We start from the raw sequence: 18,990 nt of genomic DNA, 5'->3' as shown, positions 1-18,990 counted from the left end.
TGAAGAGAAAGAAATCAAAATATATCACTAAAGGAAACCAACAAACCATGAAAGAGAGTAAGACAAGAAACGATCAGAGAAAATTTTCAGAAACAACACAAAACAAGTAATAAACATTAAAAAACATATCTATCAATAATTACTTTGAATGTAAATACAAATCTATCTATCAATAATTACTTTGAATGTAAATGGACTACACACTCCAATCAAAAGACGCTGCATGACATAATGAATAAAAAAAGCAAGAGCCATTTATATGCTGCCTACAAGAAACTCATTTTTTTTTAAGATTCTATTTTTAAATAATCTCTACACTGAAGGTGGGGCCCCAAATCACAAACCTGAGATCAAGAGCTGCACACTCCACTGACTGAGCCAGCCAGGCACCCCCTACAAGAGACTCATTTTAGACTTAAAGTCACCTGCAGATTGAAAGTATGGGTATAGAGAAACATGTCTTGCAAGTGGATGTCAGAAGAAAGCCAGAGTAGCAGTACTTATATTGGACAAAATAGACTGTAAAACAAAGACTATAACGAGAGGTAAAGGACACTGTGCAATAATAAAGGGGACAGTTCAACAGGAAGATATAACCATTATATCTGCACCCAAATACATAAAACAGTTAATGGCAAACATAAAGGAACTGATCGATAATAATACAATAATAGTAGCGGACTTTAACACCCCACTTACATCAATGAACAGGTCATCTAAACAGAAAATCAACCAGGAAACAATGGCTTTGAATGACACACTGGACCAGATGGATTTAACAGATATATTTAGAACATTCCTTTGTAAAACAGCACAATACACATTCTTTTCAAGTGCACATGGAACATTCTCTAGAATGGATCACATATTACGCCACAAAACAAGCCTTAACAAATTTAAAAAGATCCAAGTCGTAACATGCATCTTTTCTGATCACAACACTATGAAATTAGAAGTTAACTACAAGAAAAAATCTGGAAAGACCACAAATACATGGTGATTAAATACCATGCTATTAAACTTGGAATGGGCCCTGGGGTGCCTGCGTGGCTCAGTCAGTTAACTGTTCCACTCTTCATTTTGGCTCAGGTCATATCTCACAGTTCTTGGGTTTGAGCACCACATTGGGCTCTGCACTGACAGTTTGGAGCCTGCTTGAGATTCTCTCTCTGCCCCTCCCCACACCTCTTTCTCAAAATAAATAAACCTAAAAAACAAAAAAAACAAAAAACCCCAAAACATTGAATAGACCAACCAGGAAATAAAAGAAGAAATAAAAAAGTACATGGAAACAAATGAAAATGGAAATAGAATGGTCCAAAACCTTTGGGACACAGTGAAAGCAGTTCTGAGAGAAGTTTATAACAATCCAGTTCTACCTCAAGAAACAAAAAAAATCTCAAACAATCTAACATTACACCTAAAGGAGCTAAACAAAGAGCAAGAAGCAAAACCTAAAACGAGCAGAGGTTAGGAAGTAATAAAGATTAGAGTAGAGGGGCGCCTGGGTGGCTCAGTCGGTTAAGCGTCCGACTTCAGCTCAGGTCACGATCTCGCGGTCCATGAGTTTGAGCCCCGCATTGGGCTCTGGGCTGGTGGCTCACAGCCTGGAGCCTGCCTCAGATTCTGTGTCTCCCTCTCTTTCTGCCCCTCCTCCGTTCATGCTCTGTCTCTCTCTGTCTCAAAAATAAATAAACGTTAAAAAAAATTAAAAAAAAAAAAGATTAGAGTAGAAATAAATGATATAGAAACTAAAACAAAAACAAAAACCCCAGTGAAACAGATCAATGAAACTAGGAGCTGGTTCTTGGAAAAAAAATCAATAAAATTGATAAACTTCTAAGTAGACTCATCAAGAAAAAAAGAGAAAGGACCCAAATAAATAAAATCATAAATGAGAGAGGAGAAATAAACACCACAGAAATACAAACAATTAGAATATTATGCAAAACTATATGCCAACAAATTAGGCAACCTAGAAGAAATGGATAAATTCCTAGAAACATATAACCTCTGAAAGCTGAAACAGGAAGAAATAGAATATTTGAACAGACTGATTACCAGCAAAGAAATTGAATCAGTAATCAAAAAACTCCCAAAAAATAAAAGTCCAGAACCAGATGTCTTCAGGGGCGAATTTTACCAAACATTTGTTTATTCAAAGATTTTATTTTATTAAAAAAAATGTTTATTCATTTTCAGGGAGAGCGCAAGCAGGGGAGGGGCAGGGAAAGCAGGGGAGGAGCAGAGAGAGGGAGGGAGAGAGGGAAAATCCCAAGCAGGCTCTGTGCTGTGAGCACGGAGCCTGATGTAGGGCCCAGTCTCAGAAACGTGAGATTATGACCTGAGCTGAAATCATGACTTAGATGGACGCTTAACCAACTGAGCCACCCAGGTACCCCACCAGGATATTTTTTAATCACAAAAGGAAAAACGATTAAGTCTATAGTGGAGAAAAGTCGGCAGACACTACGTCAGTGATGAAAGCTTGCAACACCAGTAAAAAGTCGAATCCGTATCTTGCACCTCCCTGATAGTGATGCACTGAGAAGACACATAACATCGCTTCTGCCAGAGGTTTATAAGCTCAGTCTAATCATGAGAAAACATCAGACAAACCAAGTTGAGAGAAATTCTATTAAGTAACTGATGAGTACTCATCAAAAATGTCAGGGTCATGAAAGACAAAGACGAAGAAACTGTCACAGATATGAGGAGACCAAGGAGGTAAAATGATTAAATGCAATGTGTTTTTCCAGATTGGATCCTGCAGCAGAAACAGAATATTAGAAGAAAAACTGGTGAAATTTGAATAAGATCTGTAGTTTCGTTAATACTATTGTACTAATGTTAACTTCCTGGGTTTGAAACTATGGTTAGGTAGGTTGTTAATGTTAGGGGAGCCTGTTAAATGTCTAATGTTTATGTCTATTCTCTTGCACCTTTTCTTTAAGTGTAAAATTATTTGAAATAAAAAGTTAAAAGTTTAGAGCTTCTTGTGTATTATAATGTATATTTAATGCGTACGTAACTTAATGTGACATGTTCTCATCTCCTCCCTTGTAGGCATAGATGGTAGAAAGTGATACCTACTCTTCTGAACTTGTACTTTTTCACTTAATTGTTCATATTTGAGATCATTCCATATAGATACATATCGAGTTTCCTCACTCTTTTGCAGCATTATAGTATTCCATTGTACAAGGATATCCTGTAACTTAATTAGGGTGTTATTAATGTTTTTTTTTCAATATTTTAGAATAAATATTCTGGTTGGAAAGCAAAATTTTGTTAGAAAGCCTAGAAGAATCGCTTTTAGAAATAAGAAATTAAATATATTTTTGTACATGGAAGGCACCAGTGTGTGTACTCATGCATTAAAATATAGTGTTTTGCTCCCTCTAAATGAGCCTTAGATGCTGATAGGGATCCCTATTGCCAGTTTATCATTTTTTTCCCCTGCTTCATTAAAGACCATTTTATCTCATTAACTCAGCATGCCTGAGAAGAAACAGCTATTGATGCTAAGTGTATGCAAATAAATACATGTGATTCAAATATTTGAACAACATTGTGGATCCTACTTTTGGTGATTTTTATTTTAGTTTTAGATCCATGGCAGTCCTTTATTATTTTTTAAATTTTTTATATTTTTTTAATTTTATAAAGTTTATTTATAAAAGAGAGAGAGAGGGCACAATCAGGGAAGGGGCAGAGAGAGGAGAGAGAATCCCAAGTAGGCTCTGCACTGTGAGCCAAGAGCCCGATGTGGGGCTTGATCTCACAAACTATGAGATCATGACCTGAGCTGAAATCAACACTTGGAAGCTTAACCGACTGAGCCACCCAGGCATCCCCATGCAGTCCTTTAAAGCATCTGCTATTTCTTAATTTATATGTAGGTTTGCAGTATACCAAATTGGATACATCGTTGATATTTAGTAACCATATTTTGTTTTTAAATTATTTTTTAAAAGTTTATTTATTTACTTTGAGAGAGAGACACACACAGAGCATGAGCATGGGAGGGGCAGAGAGAGAGAATCCCAAGCCCCGCTTGAGGCTCAGTCTCAGGAATGGCAAGATCACAACTGGAGCCAAAGTCCAGAGTCAGACGCTTAAGTGACTGAGTCACCCAGGTCCTCACCAACCACATTTTAAAATCATCAGTGATCTTCCTTCTTTTTCTTTTTCCTCCTCCTGCAGGAATGCGTTTGGCTCTGGCTGATGCTGGTGATACTGTTGAAGATGCTAACTTTGTGGAAGCCATGGCAGATGCAGGTATTCTCCGTCTGTACACCTGGGTAGAGTGGGTAAAAGAAATGGTTGCCAACTGGGACAGCCTCCGAAGCGGGCCTGCCAGCACCTTCAATGATAGAGTTTTCGCCAGGTAATTTGTGGACTCTGGCCACTTTGGCCTTCAGAGTTGCTTAGTCCTTGTGCATTTTTAAGTTTTCTTTTTTTTTTCCTCTCCTAAAATAAATTAGATGTTAATAATAGCTACTATTCACTGAAAGCTTACTTGTTCTAGGTACTCTGCTAAGCTCTTCGCATCCATTATCTGATGTTACCCTCACAGCAACCTTATGTGATAAAGATATTACTAGCTCTATTTTAAAGAAATCGAAGCTTAGAAAAATTAAGTATTTTATTAAGTGCCTCAAAACTAATAGTTTCAGATGGAGGATATGAATTTGCTTCTTTCTCCAGAGCTCATTCTCATTACCATTTTACCATGCTGTCTTGGCATTAGAGTAGGACAGAATGGTTAAATGAAAAGTAGATTAAAACAGTAAGAGAATGTCATTTTTTTTTTCTTTCTAAAAGCACTTATCATCATCTTTGCATCAGGAGCCATCTTAAGAACTGGTGTTACAAAGTTGAATAGGACTTGACCCTTCACTGTAGTCTAGCAGGAGAAGAAAACACATATCCAACACATTACAAGTGCGATAATATAGGTAGAGGGAATTCAGAGGAGATGGCTTGTGAGTTCTGGGTTTCTTGAAAACTACATGGATTTTTACAGAGAGGAGAAAGCCATGGAGAGCGTGGTATTTATGTGAAGCACCATATATGGGGGGGAGAGTAGAAGATCAAACAAGTTGGGGCCAGATTAGGCTAAATTAAGAAGGGCCATAGGTATGGGAATGCAAGCTGGTGCATCCACTCTGGAAAACAGTATGGAGGTTCCTCAAAAAACTAAAAATAGAATTACCCTAGGACCCAGCAATTACACTACTAGGCATTTATCCAAGGGATACAGGTGTGCTGTTTCGAAGGGACACATGCACCCCCATGTTTATAGCAGCACTATCCACAATAGCCAAAGTATGGAAAGAGTCCACATGTCCATCAATGGGTGAATGGATAAAGAAGATGTGGTATATCTATACAATGGAGTATGACTCGGCAATCAAAAAGAATGAAATCTTGCCATTTGCAACTACGTGGATGGAATTGGAGGGTATTATGCTAAGTGAAATTAGAGAAAGACAAAAGTCATGACTTCACTCATATGAGGACTTTAAAAGACAAAACAGATGAACATAAGGGAAGGGAAACAAAAATAATATAAAAACAGGGAGGGGGACAAAACAGAAGAGACTCATAAATATGGAGAACAAACTGAGGGTTACGGGAGGGGTTGTGGGATGGGGGATGGGCTAAAGGGGTAAGGTGCACTAAGGAATCTACTCCTGAAATCCCTGTTGCACTATATGCTAACTAATTTGGGTGTAAATTAAAAAAAAAATAAAACAAGTTAATAAAAAAATTACTGACACAAAAGTCAAAAAAAAAAAAAAAAAAAGGAAGGCCATAGGTAGCATGAGAAAAATTTTTTTAACAGCCAATGTTAGTTGTTTAAAATGCAACAAGTAAATCCGACTAGCTCCTTTGTTAAGCTGTTTTCATATTGTATTTTGGGCTTCATGATAAAGCTTCCATCAAGAAATTGTTAAACAAGGACATCGCTAACTGTTGTTAACTGGTTTTGTGGTTGAGTGGTCTTAAATGTTTCAGGCGTTCTCATTATACTTCTTATTAGTATATGCAGCAGTTATTTATATTTTTGTGTACTTGCATTTAAACTCAGTCATCTTTTTTTCCCTATTCAATAGTGAGATGAATGCAGGAATTATAAAAACAGATCAAAATTATGAAAAGATGATGTTTAAAGAAGCTTTGAAAACAGGGTTTTTTGAATTTCAGGTAGGCCTTTCTTTCAGTAGCTGTAAGCTGTGTTAGTATGAATATGATGTATTTCACCCTTTTTCCCTCCTGCTATAACATAATAACTAAAATAGAGACTGACGGGGTGCCTGCGTGGCTCAGTCGAATGCATCTGACTTTGGCTCAGGTCATGATCTCACAGTTCGTGAGTTCGAACCCCATGTCGGACTCTGTGCTGACAGCTCAGAGCCTGGAGCCTTTTTCGGGTTCTGTGTCTCCCTCTCTCTCTGTCCCTCCCCTGTTCATGCTCTGTCTCTCTCTCTGTCTCTGTCTCTCAAAAATGAATGAAGGAGACTGAAATTGTTCCCAAGCAGTTTTTAAATTCCTAAGTAATTGTGATTTTAAATATTTCTCTTTGATATTCTTTCGGTTGTGTTCATGTAATAAAAGTATTTCTGTTTCTAGTAGAGCTGTGAGTTAATAAAGAGGTTAAGTCTAAAAACCAGCCACATTTTGCAGGAGAACATTTTAAATTGATAAAACATAAAGGCAAAACTGTAACTAATTGCCATTCGTTTGAAAACAAGCGTGTTCTGATGTTTTCCACAAGGTGTCAGTATTTCCTCAAGTTTGGCAGTTCAAGTGCTTAAAGTAAAAATGTAGGTTTCCTCAATCAGTTTTGTAAAATATCACATTGGGATTTATGTAACTTGCTTTTCATAGATGTGGTTAAATAAGGATAAGTGCTGAACATAGCAGTGTGTCGTATTTATAGCCATTTTTGATACTTAATATCTTTCTTATAGGCTATTCAGAGCATCGTCAGCCCTTAATATGCAGTTTAAATTGTGCAGCCTTTATGTCTGTTAATGTATTTTTAAAATGTCTTAAAAAATTGTTTTTGAGAATCATTAATATAAAACCATAATATTTTTGACAATGATTGGTACACATTTAATTGCAAGGTGTTAGAAATGTAGTAAAATTGGGGTGCCTGGCTGGCTCAGTTGGTAGAGCTTGTGACTCTTGATCTCAGGGTCGTGGGTTTGAACCCCACATTGGGTATAGATATTTCTTTAAAAAAATGAAGTAAGACTTTTATGAAAATTCATTATGGAATTTGGAAAGACTAAAAGCTTAAAAATGCATTAAAATAGAGGTACTGCATTTTTTCTTGTATTGTTTTTTTTTTAACGAAGTATGGGGAGAAAATGATAAATAATTTCAAATTTTGTAGGCTGCCAAAGATAAATACCGTGAATTAGCCATCGAAGGGATGCACAGAGACCTTGTGTTCCGCTTTATTGAAGTTCAGACCCTTCTCTTGGCTCCATTCTGTCCACATCTCTGTGAGCACATCTGGACACTCCTGGGAAAGGTATCTGTATACATTTAAGATTTGGGCAGTTTTGATTTGGCCCTTATTAAATAAATACAGAATAATGTTACTTAAGAGGAGAAGACTGAAAAAGAATATTTCAAGGCTAATGTTGGACTCATCATCTCGTAATCATTATAGCAAATTAAACCCAAGCTACCTTCTGTTTAGACAATTACATCATATATGTGCCTTTATATACACACAGTGTGTATATTTTAAAAACATGGGACTACGCATCTTATCACCTAATTCTTGTTAGGAAAATACATTTTAATATATTTTAAAAATACATTTAATTTGAATACATAGATAACTAATTCTGTTTTTTCCAACTGTTAAAAGGTGAAAATCCTGAGAAATATATATAAATGACTGTTATGAGCAGCTTTTAACAAGATAGAAGTGTCTCTTTGCATAAATATTTTTGTTTTATATAAAATTTCTGGCATATGTAGGGCTGCATATTTAGGGCTTTATATTAGCATCCTTACTGTGAAGGTAAATTCAATTATTTCTCCTAGGCTTGCAGATAAACCGATTGGATGGTTTAATAATTCCTTTTCAACTTTATAAGCCAAACTCCTTTGTATTTTTCTAATGCATGAACAATGCAAAAATGTGCTCATGATATATATCCTGAATAGCCATGCTTTCAAAACTGGATGTATTAATAGGATAAAAACTGAGAGTTTGTATAATTTATGTAATAAAGATTAAATTTAGGCAAATTAGCATTACATAATTTTCTTTGAAAGTGAGCATCTGTGTGTGGGTATTAATACGCTTGTACAAATGGATGCTAATTAAGAATGTAGAGTCAGACTTCACAGCTTGAATTCTAGGGAACATTAGATCAGGGGCTGTGGAAGTGTGTTATGGGTAGTAAGGTTTGAACTTCGAGCACGCAATTACAGATGGTAGCCTTGGTATGGAAATGTAATCAAGAACCATAAAATAGTTGTGTTGTTTAATCCCACTGAACTGTTTTTTTTTTGTTGTTTTTTTGTTTTTTTCTTAAAGCCTGACTCAATTATGAATGCTTCATGGCCTCTGGCGGGTCCCGTGGATGAAGCCTTGATACGTTCCTCACAGTATCTCATGGAAGTAGCACATGACCTTAGATTGCGACTCAAGAACTATATGATGCCTGCTAAGGGGAAGGTGAAGTCATTTTTTTTTTTTTTTAAAGATTGTTCTTTAGAAGTTATTAGTTCAGTAACATTTGCTATGAATGGAACTTAAGACAATTATTGTTCAAATGTGTCAGGATATCTTTACTGCTAAGTCCGTTTTGTAGTACGTGTGTGCTTGTTAACGTCCGAGGCAGTAGTGGTATGTACCAGGAGAGGGTTCTCTCATCTTTGATTTATACAAATGTGATGAAATGTTGTCTTCCCTTTCTTTTGCCCCGTAGAAGACTGACAAGCAACCGCCTCAGAAGCCTTCACATTGCACCATCTATGTGGCGAAGAGCTATCCTCCTTGGCAACATATCACCCTGTCAGTGCTCCGTAATCACTTTGAGGTGATGCTCTCTGCAGACTTTCCCCCTACATTGTTGGGTGCTGCCTGTGCTGTTTTGTTTGGAGGGTGCTGACAATGTCCGGGAGAAGGAAGACGGGCGACTTTGTCTAATTGTCTTTAGGCACAGAAAGTTTTTTGTTAGCCTTGCTGGCTCTTAAGTGGATCCTGAGGGAAAAGTTACTTTTTTTTTTTTTTTAATCATTTCTGAAGCTTTCTTACAAAAACACATTGGATCTAGTCATATGTAATTAAAAGATAATGAGACTTTCTCATATGTGGTTAAAATTATGAAGCCAAAGGACTGAGTTTGCCTTTTGAGTTGATTGTGGCTTGAACCCTGGGATTCATGAAGTCTTAACTTAGTTATGTTTTAAAAAAATCTGAAGCTTGGCTCTTGAGTAATTTAAAACAGAATGGTCAATTTGCTAATTACTCGTAGAAATGGAGAGCTCGTTGTTTTTGGCTCCGTCCAGTAAATAGCTATTAAATATGATTGTCGAATTTAAAGGAAACTCAACACTTAACACTTAGTTCTAAGTTTCCCTAAAGAAAAAAGTTCATCTATCTTTTTTCTTTCACATTGGAAAAATAGAAACTAAGTGTATGTTGTTGAAGTTTTGCTCAGGAACAGTTATTGATAGACACAGACTGTGAAGGTACACTTAAAAAAGAGACAAAATAGTGATTATGGCCAAAGCATAAAGCAGTAACATGAAGGGAAAATTCTTAGCTTTAATTTTTGAGAATTTTATTGAGCTTTTATTTCAGAAATTTCCATACTTAATTAAAAATTTGTAAAATTTGATGGAAAGAGAAGAACAAGTGTTTTTGTACTCCTTGTGAGCCTATTTTTATGGAGAGCTGCCTCTTCATTTGATTGTGTGTAATGGAAATAGAACGTGGTCTGTAGAATTGCTTGCAGATTTTGACTTACGCTAACTAAAAAAGTAAAAGCCATTTTGGTAGGTAGAGAAATGAAATTGCAGCCAGTGGGTTACATATTCATACCAGCATTTTCAAGGAGGCAGGAGGAGAGCCAAATACAGAATGTAATGTTGCAGATATTTAAAAATGCATCTTTTATTAAAAACTGCTATTCTTTGAGAGGTTAATATTTTTATTTAGTGATCAGTGACTAGATATCATATGGTTTCATCATCTTTGGGCATTATTTGGAATGGTCAGCTTTTTAAAAAATGTTTGTTTGTTTTCATCCAAAAGAGCTAAATGTTAGTTTTTATAATAAAGGAGGATGTCCTTATGTTGTATACGGTACCATTTTGATGACATAAGGGAAAGGAGTGTTTCGTATCCTCTTTTCTCTTCCGTACGTATTTTAAAACAGCACATTGACAAGTGGAGAAAGTTTTTTTCCCCCTGTACCTTAGTAAAGGTTAGAGTTGAAAGTAAATAGATTATCAGAAATTTTACTATACACTACTTTTCATTTAGATTCATTCCCAACCCTTGGTTTTGATGCCATGCTTTTAGAATAAGGAAAAAATAAGTCACTGAAAATTCTGAAAAGGCTACTTGCTTCATTTGTCACTCTGTAGAAGGGGCTACTTGTGTTTGCAGAAATGAAATGAAATTCAGACAGCACATTTGGGACTCTGCTTATTAGTGATATATGATATAGGCATTTATTTGTGAGTAGACAGAAATGATACTGTTTTTATTTTTATTTATTTTTTCAATATATGAAATTTATTGTCAAATTGGTTTCCATACAACACCCAGTGCTCATCCCAAAAGGTGCCCTCCTCAATACCCATCACCCACCCTCCCCTCCCTCCCACCCCCCATCAACCCTCAGTTTGTTCTCAGTTTTTAAGAGTCTCTTATGCTTTGGCTCTCTTCCACTCTAACCTCTTTTTGTTTTTTTCTTTCCTTCCCCTCCCCCATGGGTTTCTGTTAAGTTTCTCAGGATCCACATAAGAGTGAAACCATATGGTATCTGTCTTTCTCTGTATGGCTTATTTCACTTAGCATCACACTCTCCACTTCCATCCACGTTGCTACAAAGGGCCATATTTCATTCTTTCTCATTGCCACATAGTACTCCGTTGTGTATATAAACCACAATTTCTTTATCCATTCATCAGTTGATGGACATTTAGGCTCTTTCCATAATTTGGCTATTGTTGAGAATGCTGCTATAAACATTGGGGTACAAGTGCCCCTATGCATCAGTACTCCTGTATCCCTTGGGTAAATTCCTAGCAGTGCTATTGCTCGGTCATAGGGTAGGTCTATTTTTAATTTTTTGAGGAACCTCCACACTGTTTTCCAGAGAGGCTGCACCAATTTGCATTCCCACCAACAGTGCAAGAGGGTTCCCGTTTCTCCACATCCTCTCCAGCATCTATAGTCTCCTGATTTGTTCATTTTGGCCACTCTGACTGGCGTGAGGTGATACCTGAGTGTGGTTTTGATTTGTATTTCCCTGATAAGGAGCGACGCTGAACATCTTTTCATGTGCCTGTTGGCCATCCGGATGTCTTCTTTAGAGAAGTGTCTATTCATGTTTTCTGCCCATTTCTTCACTGGGTTATTTGTTTTTTGGGTGTGGAGTTTGGTGAGCTCTTTATAGATTTTGGATACTAGCCCTTTGTCCGATATGTCATTTGCGAATATCTTTTCCCATTCCGTTGGTTGCCTTTTAGTTTTGTTGGTTGTTTCCTTTGCTGTGCAGAAGCTTTTTATCTTCATAAGGTCCCAGTAGTTCGAAATGATACTATTTTTAAAGTTTATTTAGTTAGAGAGAGAGAGAGACAGAGAGAGAGAAAGAGATCAAGCGTGGGAGTGCGCAGGCAGGGGAAGGGCAGAGAAAGAGGAAGAGAGGGAATCCCAAGCAGGCTCTGTGCTGTCAGTGTGAGAGATCACAACCTGAACCAAAATCAAGAGTCGGACGCTTAACTGAAATGATACTATTTTTACTAGGTTGATAGCCAATAGTATCAACAGGCGTTCCTAAATGATAGTCTTTTTAATAGGTTGATAGCCAAGGATTTTATTTTTTTTTCACATTTGTGGTAACAATTTATAAGGAGTGTTGAAAAGCAGACATTATATAAATCTTGTATAATGGTTGTGCAGTTTTCATTTTGATATGACTAATGACATGTTTTTACAGGTTTGGAGACAAACAAGATCTTTATAAGACTATTTTGTTTTTTCACAAGATAAGATCTAAAGTTACAATCATGGAGGTGTTTTTAGTGTAAGGGAAAATTAAATGTTCAACAGGATGCACCTATTTTCTTTGCCTTCCCAAAAAACATATATCCTTTAAATTTAGAGGGAATAGGAGACTCCTTTCCATATTATACATTCATGTTTCGTTTCCCCATGATGCTTGGGGCTGCACCATTTTCTACTGTATTCTAACAGACTAGTAGAGGCCACCATTCTATGGCCGACTTCCTGCAGGTACATGTACTATTTCGCATTATTTAAAAAATACTTTTCTCCACATTCCTCTCCAACCTATTTTTTTAGGGCAACAGCAGAAAATTGCCTGATAACAAGATCATTGCTAGCGAACTGGGCAGTTTGCCAGAATTGAAGAAATATATGAAGAAAGTGATGCCATTTGTTGCCATGATTAAGGTAAGCTGTGGACCTCATGTAGCAGTGACTATGTGAGTAATGGTTAGATAGTAGAAGGAAGGGGGAACTTTGAGTATAGTCTTTCCCAGGAAATCTGCTAAAATAGCACTTTTCAATCAGTGGTTGTGACAAATGAGCGATCATTTTGGGGGTTTATCTGTACAATTGCTGAGTATATGAAAATATGCATTGTGGAAGAAAAAAACTAGTTTAGAATTGTTACACTAAATGATTCTCTTCATGTTCTACCTTCTTTTCTGTTTAGGGGGGAACCATATTGTTTTTGGCTTACATTAGGGTGTTTTTGTTAGCTCCTGTTGCTGGAACCAAGGTAGTACATTTGGATAGGTTTTGCTTAAGAGGATAAACATTGATTATAGTGGTTAGACCAGAGTTTCTCAACAGTGGTCTGTTGATACTGTGGGCTGATAGTTCTCTGTTGTGGGAGGCTATCCTGAGCATTATAAGATGTTTTGCAGTATTTTTGGCTTCTACCCACTAGATGGCAATAGAACATCCTCCTCACCTGCTCAAGTTTGGACCCCAAAATGTCTCGAGACATTGCCAAATGACTCTTGGGGACATAATATGCTCCACCCCCCACCCCCCACCTCTCCTGTTGAGAAATCATTGCCATAAGACTCTAAGGTTTCTTCAGAGAAATAACTGATTTATTGCATTAAAAAAATTTTTTTTTAAACATTTATTCATTTTTGAGAGTGAGAGAGACAGAGCCTGAGTGGGGGAGGGGCAGAGAGAGTGGGAGACACAGAATCAGAAGCAGGCTCCAGGCTCTGAGCTGTCAGCACAGAGCCCAACAGGCAGCTCGAACTCACAGACCGCGAGATCATGATCTGAGCTGAAGTTGGACGTTTAACCAACCGACTGAGCCACCCAGGCGCCCCTGATTTATTGCATTTCTTAAAGAGAAACATATGGCTGTATGTTGCTGCTGATCTCAGGCTCTGGGATCAGATAGATCTTGGTCCAAATTCTTTTTGTCCATCACTTCTTAGTTTTGAGACCTTAGATAAATCACTTAAATTCTCTGGGCCACATGGTTTTTCATCTGTAAAATGAGGAAATTAATAAAACCTACATTTTAGGAATGCTGTGAGGAATACATGAAGTAATATACTCAACACACTTTAATACTTTCTTTCAAAAGGTAGGCTTAGTAAATTTTTTTAATGTAAATTAGTATATTTCACTCTGCTTGGAACATGGTGGTTATTCTTATAGCTTAGATTAATTGTTCAATCTTCTAGGCTACAGATGCCTGCGTGATGGAGACCAAAATTCTAGATTGTCCTGTATTGGAGTAGATCGTATTCTTAGGAAAGCCTTTTCATTCTCCTAGACCAAAATCAACTCTCTGAGCCTATGGTCTTTGAAGTTTCAGAAATAATTTAGAATTTTGGATTGGCCTACACCAATCAAGTTATAATATATATGCTGATATGTCCCTAATTCATTGGTTCCCTACTTAGCTAGTACCACTGGTCAAAATGCCAGATCCGTTGTCAATACGTGGATCCAACAAAATATTTCATTATTGATTGCAAAGGCAATTAAGTTTGATGATATACTTTAAAGAATCCAGTGAAACTCATTTGACAAGTTCTGTAGTTAAATGATTCTAGATCCAAGAGGTGGCTTTTTAGAAAACCAGTGTTAGATTGTTTCAGTAGTAGTATTTTTTTTTTCAGTAATATTGGGGACTTGCCAGGCAAATTAATGGTTTGAAACTTTTTCGAAAAGCGTTTTGTAAATCTGAGAATAAGAAAATGGCTTCTAGCATTTTTTCACAGGACAAGAAACGGGTTGGACAGTAAGTGAAAACAGTGAGTATTAGGAATCTTGTCAGGTCGCTTTCATTTAGTGCAGCATGTTCTAGGCAGTTAGCTATACTTGTGGATATAAGCTTGGCTCTCGAAGGTTATATTTTGAGTGGCATATATTTTGTTTCATGTTCAAGAAAATTAAGAATAAATTGTTTTTCATGTGCTATCAGATTATCTCAGTACCAATATAACCTAAATTTTTTTTTAATTTGTAGAAATTTTTTGTTTGTTTATTATTAATTCACTATTCTCTGAACTAGCTTTAAAGATGTATTATCTTAGAAAATTAAAAAAAGATTTTTTTTTTCTTTCTTTTCGGTTACCTGAGGGATATTTCCACACATTTGTTTGATTCCTTGTCAAAGTGAATTGTTTGGGCTTGCATATTAAGTCATTCTAAATAAACAATGATAAAATGCTATTTCTTTTTTTTTTTTTTTTTCTTTTTTTTAAATTTTTTTTTTTTTTTTTCAATGTTTATTTATTTTTGGGACAGAGAGAGACAGAGCATGAACGGGGGAGGGGCAGAGAGAGAGGGAGACACAGTATCGGAAACAGGCTCCAGGCTCTGAGCCATCAGCCCAGAGCCCGACGCGGGGCTCGAACTCACGGACCGCGAGATCGTGACCTGGCTGAAGTCGGACGCTTAACCGACTGCGCCACCCAGGCGCCCCAAAATGCTATTTCTTTTATAAGTCTGAAAACCTTGTCCCTTCAGGCTTTTCGGTGTTGCCTTAGTCTTATCATACCTCAAATGATAATTATTCTGAGCCAATAATTTCATTAACGAACAAACATAGATAAGGGAAACCATGAGTCCAAGGCCTTTCCTTCAACTGTTCAAATTTGAAGATTTTATCAGTTGAGAGAAGAATGATTGCTTTGGAGGAAATGTATTCATTTCAACGTATTCTTAATGTGATTTTTATTTTTCAAAACTGTTTTGGCTATTAGGAAAATCTGGAGAAGATGGGACCTCGTGTTCTGGATTTGCAATTAGAGTTTGATGAACAGGCAGTGCTGATGGAGAATATAGTCTACCTGACCAACTCCCTGGAGGTACAGGGGGCCAGGGATTGTAACAACTAGTTCACTGTAGTAAATATAGTCCATTTTTGTTTTATATATATATTTTTAATGTTTAATTTTGAGAGAGAGAGAGACAGAGTACAAGTGGGGGAGGGTCAGAGAGAGAGGGAGACACAGAATCAGAGCAGGCTCCAGGCACTGAACTGTTAGCACAGAGCCCGATGCAGGGCTCAAACTCACAGACTGAGAGATCATGACCTGAGCCAAAGTTGGATGCTTAACCAACTGAGCCACCCAGGCACCCCATCTTTTGTTTTATAATAAACCTTTTTATAAACATCTTCTGTGTTTAGTACCTTTGCCAAATATACCTGTCAAAAATATTTTTGGAGGGAGGAGAATGGATGGGTATAGAAGTTGCAGGAATTAAAAAATGATTGTGATCTTACTCCATTTCTCAGTTACTTTATTTTTAATTAATTAATTAATTAAAAAAATTTTTTTTAACGTTTATTTACTTTTGAGACAGAGAGAGACAGAGCATGAATGGGGGAGGGTCAGAGAGAGAGAGGGAGACACAGAATCTGAAACAGGCTCCAGGCTCTGAGCTGTCAGCACAGAGCCCAACACGGGGCTCGAACTCACGAACCGTGAGATCATGACCTGAGCCGAAGTCGGACGCTTAACTGACTGAGCCACTCAGGAGCCCCTATTTTTAATTTATTTATTTACTTACTTATTGAGAGAGAGAGAGAGAGAAAGAGCAAGAGTGGGGGAGAGGCAGAGGAAGAGAGAGAAAATGTCAAGCAGGCTACACACTCAGTGCAGAGCCCGGTGTGGGGCTTGACCCCATGACCCCAGGATCGCAACTCCAGCTGAAATCAGTAGTCGTTTGCTCAACTGATGGAACCTCCCAGGTCCCCCTATCAATTAATTTATACATAAAATACTAATTGTATGGGGCGCCTGGGTGGCGCAGTCGGTTAAGCGTCCGACTTCAGCCAGGTCACGATCTTGCGGTCCGTGAGTTCGAGTCCCGCGTCAGGCTCTGGGCTGATGGCTTGGAGCCTGTTTCCGATTCTGTCTCCCTCTCTCTCTGCCCCTCCCCCGTTCATGCTCTGTCTCTCTCTGTCCCAAAAATAAATAAAAAAACGTTGAAAAAAAAAATTAAAAAAAAAAAAAAAAACCTAATTGTATGTGCCTGGTTTTTCCTCCCACAATTCTCCTTAAAAAAATGAGGGGAGACCTTATGTTTATATTTAAATGCTTTCAAAGTCTCTCATATTATGAGACACACTGAATTGCTTCTTTTTTTTCCTCTCTCCCGTTGAGACCTCCAATTTACAGAATTGGCTTAATTAGAATCCTTTGTCCATGAGATAGTATCAAGGTCCATGCCTGGTCCTGTTTTGGATTGTTTTAAAGTTAATAATGTAATGAATATTCCTGAATTTACTCCTCAACTCAGGAACTAAGACACTACCAATAGCTTTCACCTAATTGTGAGTTTCTCCCCATTCCACCTTTCTGCCCCAGTCACTTCATATATAGTTTCTAAAAATGCTCTCTCTCAGACAACTTAGGCAGAAGGAAAGATAATTTGCCCTAGAAAACTGTGTTAGAGGACTCAAAAAAGTGCTTCTAGTGATAATGAAGACATTTGAGTTAAAACATGCAAGTGTAGGTTTTGAATGAAATTGTTCCATGAAATATGGTAATAAAGTTATTTCTAAATAAGCACTTTATGTCATATAATTACAAATGAGTTAATAATAATGGTAGTCATTTATTTTGTGCATATTTCTAAATGTTCATATACCTGGAAGTCAAAAAAGTTCTTGTATTTTTTTCATTGGGACAATGGGGACAGGTTATATTGAAGGTCATCTTATATTCAGGCATATACATTATACTACATTTCTGAGGTTTTCCAGAAACCTCTGTCTTTTATCCTGTTTTTCATTTTCTCTGATATAGCAGGTAGATGCTAGATTTCACTATAGAAAATGGTAAACATGACTATGTCAATAATACCATGAGACATTTAAGAAGAGTTAAATAATTGATTATAGATTATAGATGTCATTTAATGTTTATTTGAAATTAATAAAGTCTAATGGTCTAATAATTAAAGACCATGTTCTTAAGAAAAAATTTTTTTTGATGGACATAAAAATGATTTAGTCTTTTTCTTTTATTTTTCTTTCTTTGTTTTTTTAATGTTTATTTATTTTAGAGAGAGAGTGTGAGCAGTGGAGGGGCAGAGAGAGAGGGAGACACAGAATCCCAAGCAGGCTCCAGGCTCTGAGCTGTCAGCACAGAGCCTGACTCCAGGCTGAAACTCACAAGCCATGAGATCATGACCTGAGCTGAAGTTGGACACTTACCTGACTGCCCACCCAGGAGCCCCATAGTCTTTTGCGTTTGAAACAATGTTATCTGTGGGAGCATTTGATCTTGAGTTTCAGAGCAGTCTCTTAGTCCTGTCCTGTGCTTGGCTGGCTTCCTGAGGAATACACAGACCATTTCATGTTAAGTGGAGAAGCTAGTTTTCCTCTTTGGTGAAATGAGGTGATGATTAATTGCAGTCATATTAAGTGATACTAATCACTTTCATTTTCCCTCCTTGTATTTAGCTAGAACACATAGAAGTCAAGTTTGCCTCCGAAGCAGAAGATAAAATCAGGGAAGATTGCTGTCCTGGGAAACCACTTAATGTTTTTAGAACAGAAGTAAGTTGAAATGATTTCACTGAATCATTGTATTTTAGAGCTAGAAGAGACCTTAGATATTATATCCAAGCTCGTCATTGAAAGATGGAAGGAAATGAGGTGCAGAGATGCAAAGTGATTGCTTTGGTCTAAGCCACAGTTTGTTAGATATGAGGCTGGATTTAAGCTCTTCTAATTCCCTGGTTGATGCTGTGCTCACTTTCCTTCACTCTGCCCTTATGGGTGGCATCAGATATTATGTGTGGGTTTAAAAATCAAAATGTGATTTTCTTTTTTTTTTAAAATTAATTATTTTTTAAATTTACATGCAAGTTAGTTTATAGTGCAACAGTGATTTCAGGAGTAGATTCCTTACTGCCCTTTACCCATTTAGCTCATCCCCCCTCCCACAACCCCTCCAGCAACCCCTCTGTTTGTTCTCTGTATTTAAGAGTCTCTTATGTGTTTGTCCCCCTCCCTGTTTTTATATTATTTTTGCTTCCCTTCCCTTATGTTCATCTGTTTTGTATCTTAAATTACTCATATGAGTAAAGCCATATGATAGCTGTCTTTCTCTGACTAATTTCGCTTAGCTAATACCCTCCAGTTCCATCCACGTAGTTGGAAATGGCAAGATTTCATTCTCTTTGATTGCTGAGTAATAACCATTGTATATATATAACTGTTAGGGTCAGGCGTAAGGCAGGGTAAAGAT

General features: G+C 37.1%; 1 protein-coding gene and 1 non-coding gene across 4 annotated transcripts in view; both read left to right on the top strand.

Annotated features, from left to right (window-relative positions):
• Nucleotides 1–18,990, top strand: part of LARS1 (leucyl-tRNA synthetase 1) — a 79,158-nt gene that overhangs the window by 51,443 nt on the left and 8,725 nt on the right. For all 3 annotated transcript variants that reach the window (XM_047862767.1, XM_047862777.1, XM_047862786.1), the window contains 8 exons: nucleotides 4,207–4,390; nucleotides 6,123–6,213; nucleotides 7,412–7,552; nucleotides 8,576–8,716; nucleotides 8,970–9,080; nucleotides 12,581–12,691; nucleotides 15,490–15,594; nucleotides 18,201–18,296. In XM_047862767.1, coding sequence (XP_047718723.1) covers nucleotides 4,207–4,390; nucleotides 6,123–6,213; nucleotides 7,412–7,552; nucleotides 8,576–8,716; nucleotides 8,970–9,080; nucleotides 12,581–12,691; nucleotides 15,490–15,594; nucleotides 18,201–18,296 — 980 coding nt within the window. The remainder of the gene's footprint in view (nucleotides 1–4,206; nucleotides 4,391–6,122; nucleotides 6,214–7,411; nucleotides 7,553–8,575; nucleotides 8,717–8,969; nucleotides 9,081–12,580; nucleotides 12,692–15,489; nucleotides 15,595–18,200; nucleotides 18,297–18,990) is intronic.
• TRNAK-CUU (transfer RNA lysine (anticodon CUU)) lies at nucleotides 7,167–7,239 on the top strand. The gene has a single exon. It is a non-coding gene; the product is annotated as a tRNA-Lys (tRNA).

This window comes from Prionailurus viverrinus, chromosome A1, assembly GCF_022837055.1.
Source record: "Prionailurus viverrinus isolate Anna chromosome A1, UM_Priviv_1.0, whole genome shotgun sequence".
Lineage (NCBI taxonomy): Eukaryota > Metazoa > Chordata > Mammalia > Carnivora > Felidae > Prionailurus > Prionailurus viverrinus.
The sequence above is the reverse complement of the archived record's forward strand: the minus strand, read 5'-3'. Positions and strand labels throughout refer to the sequence as shown.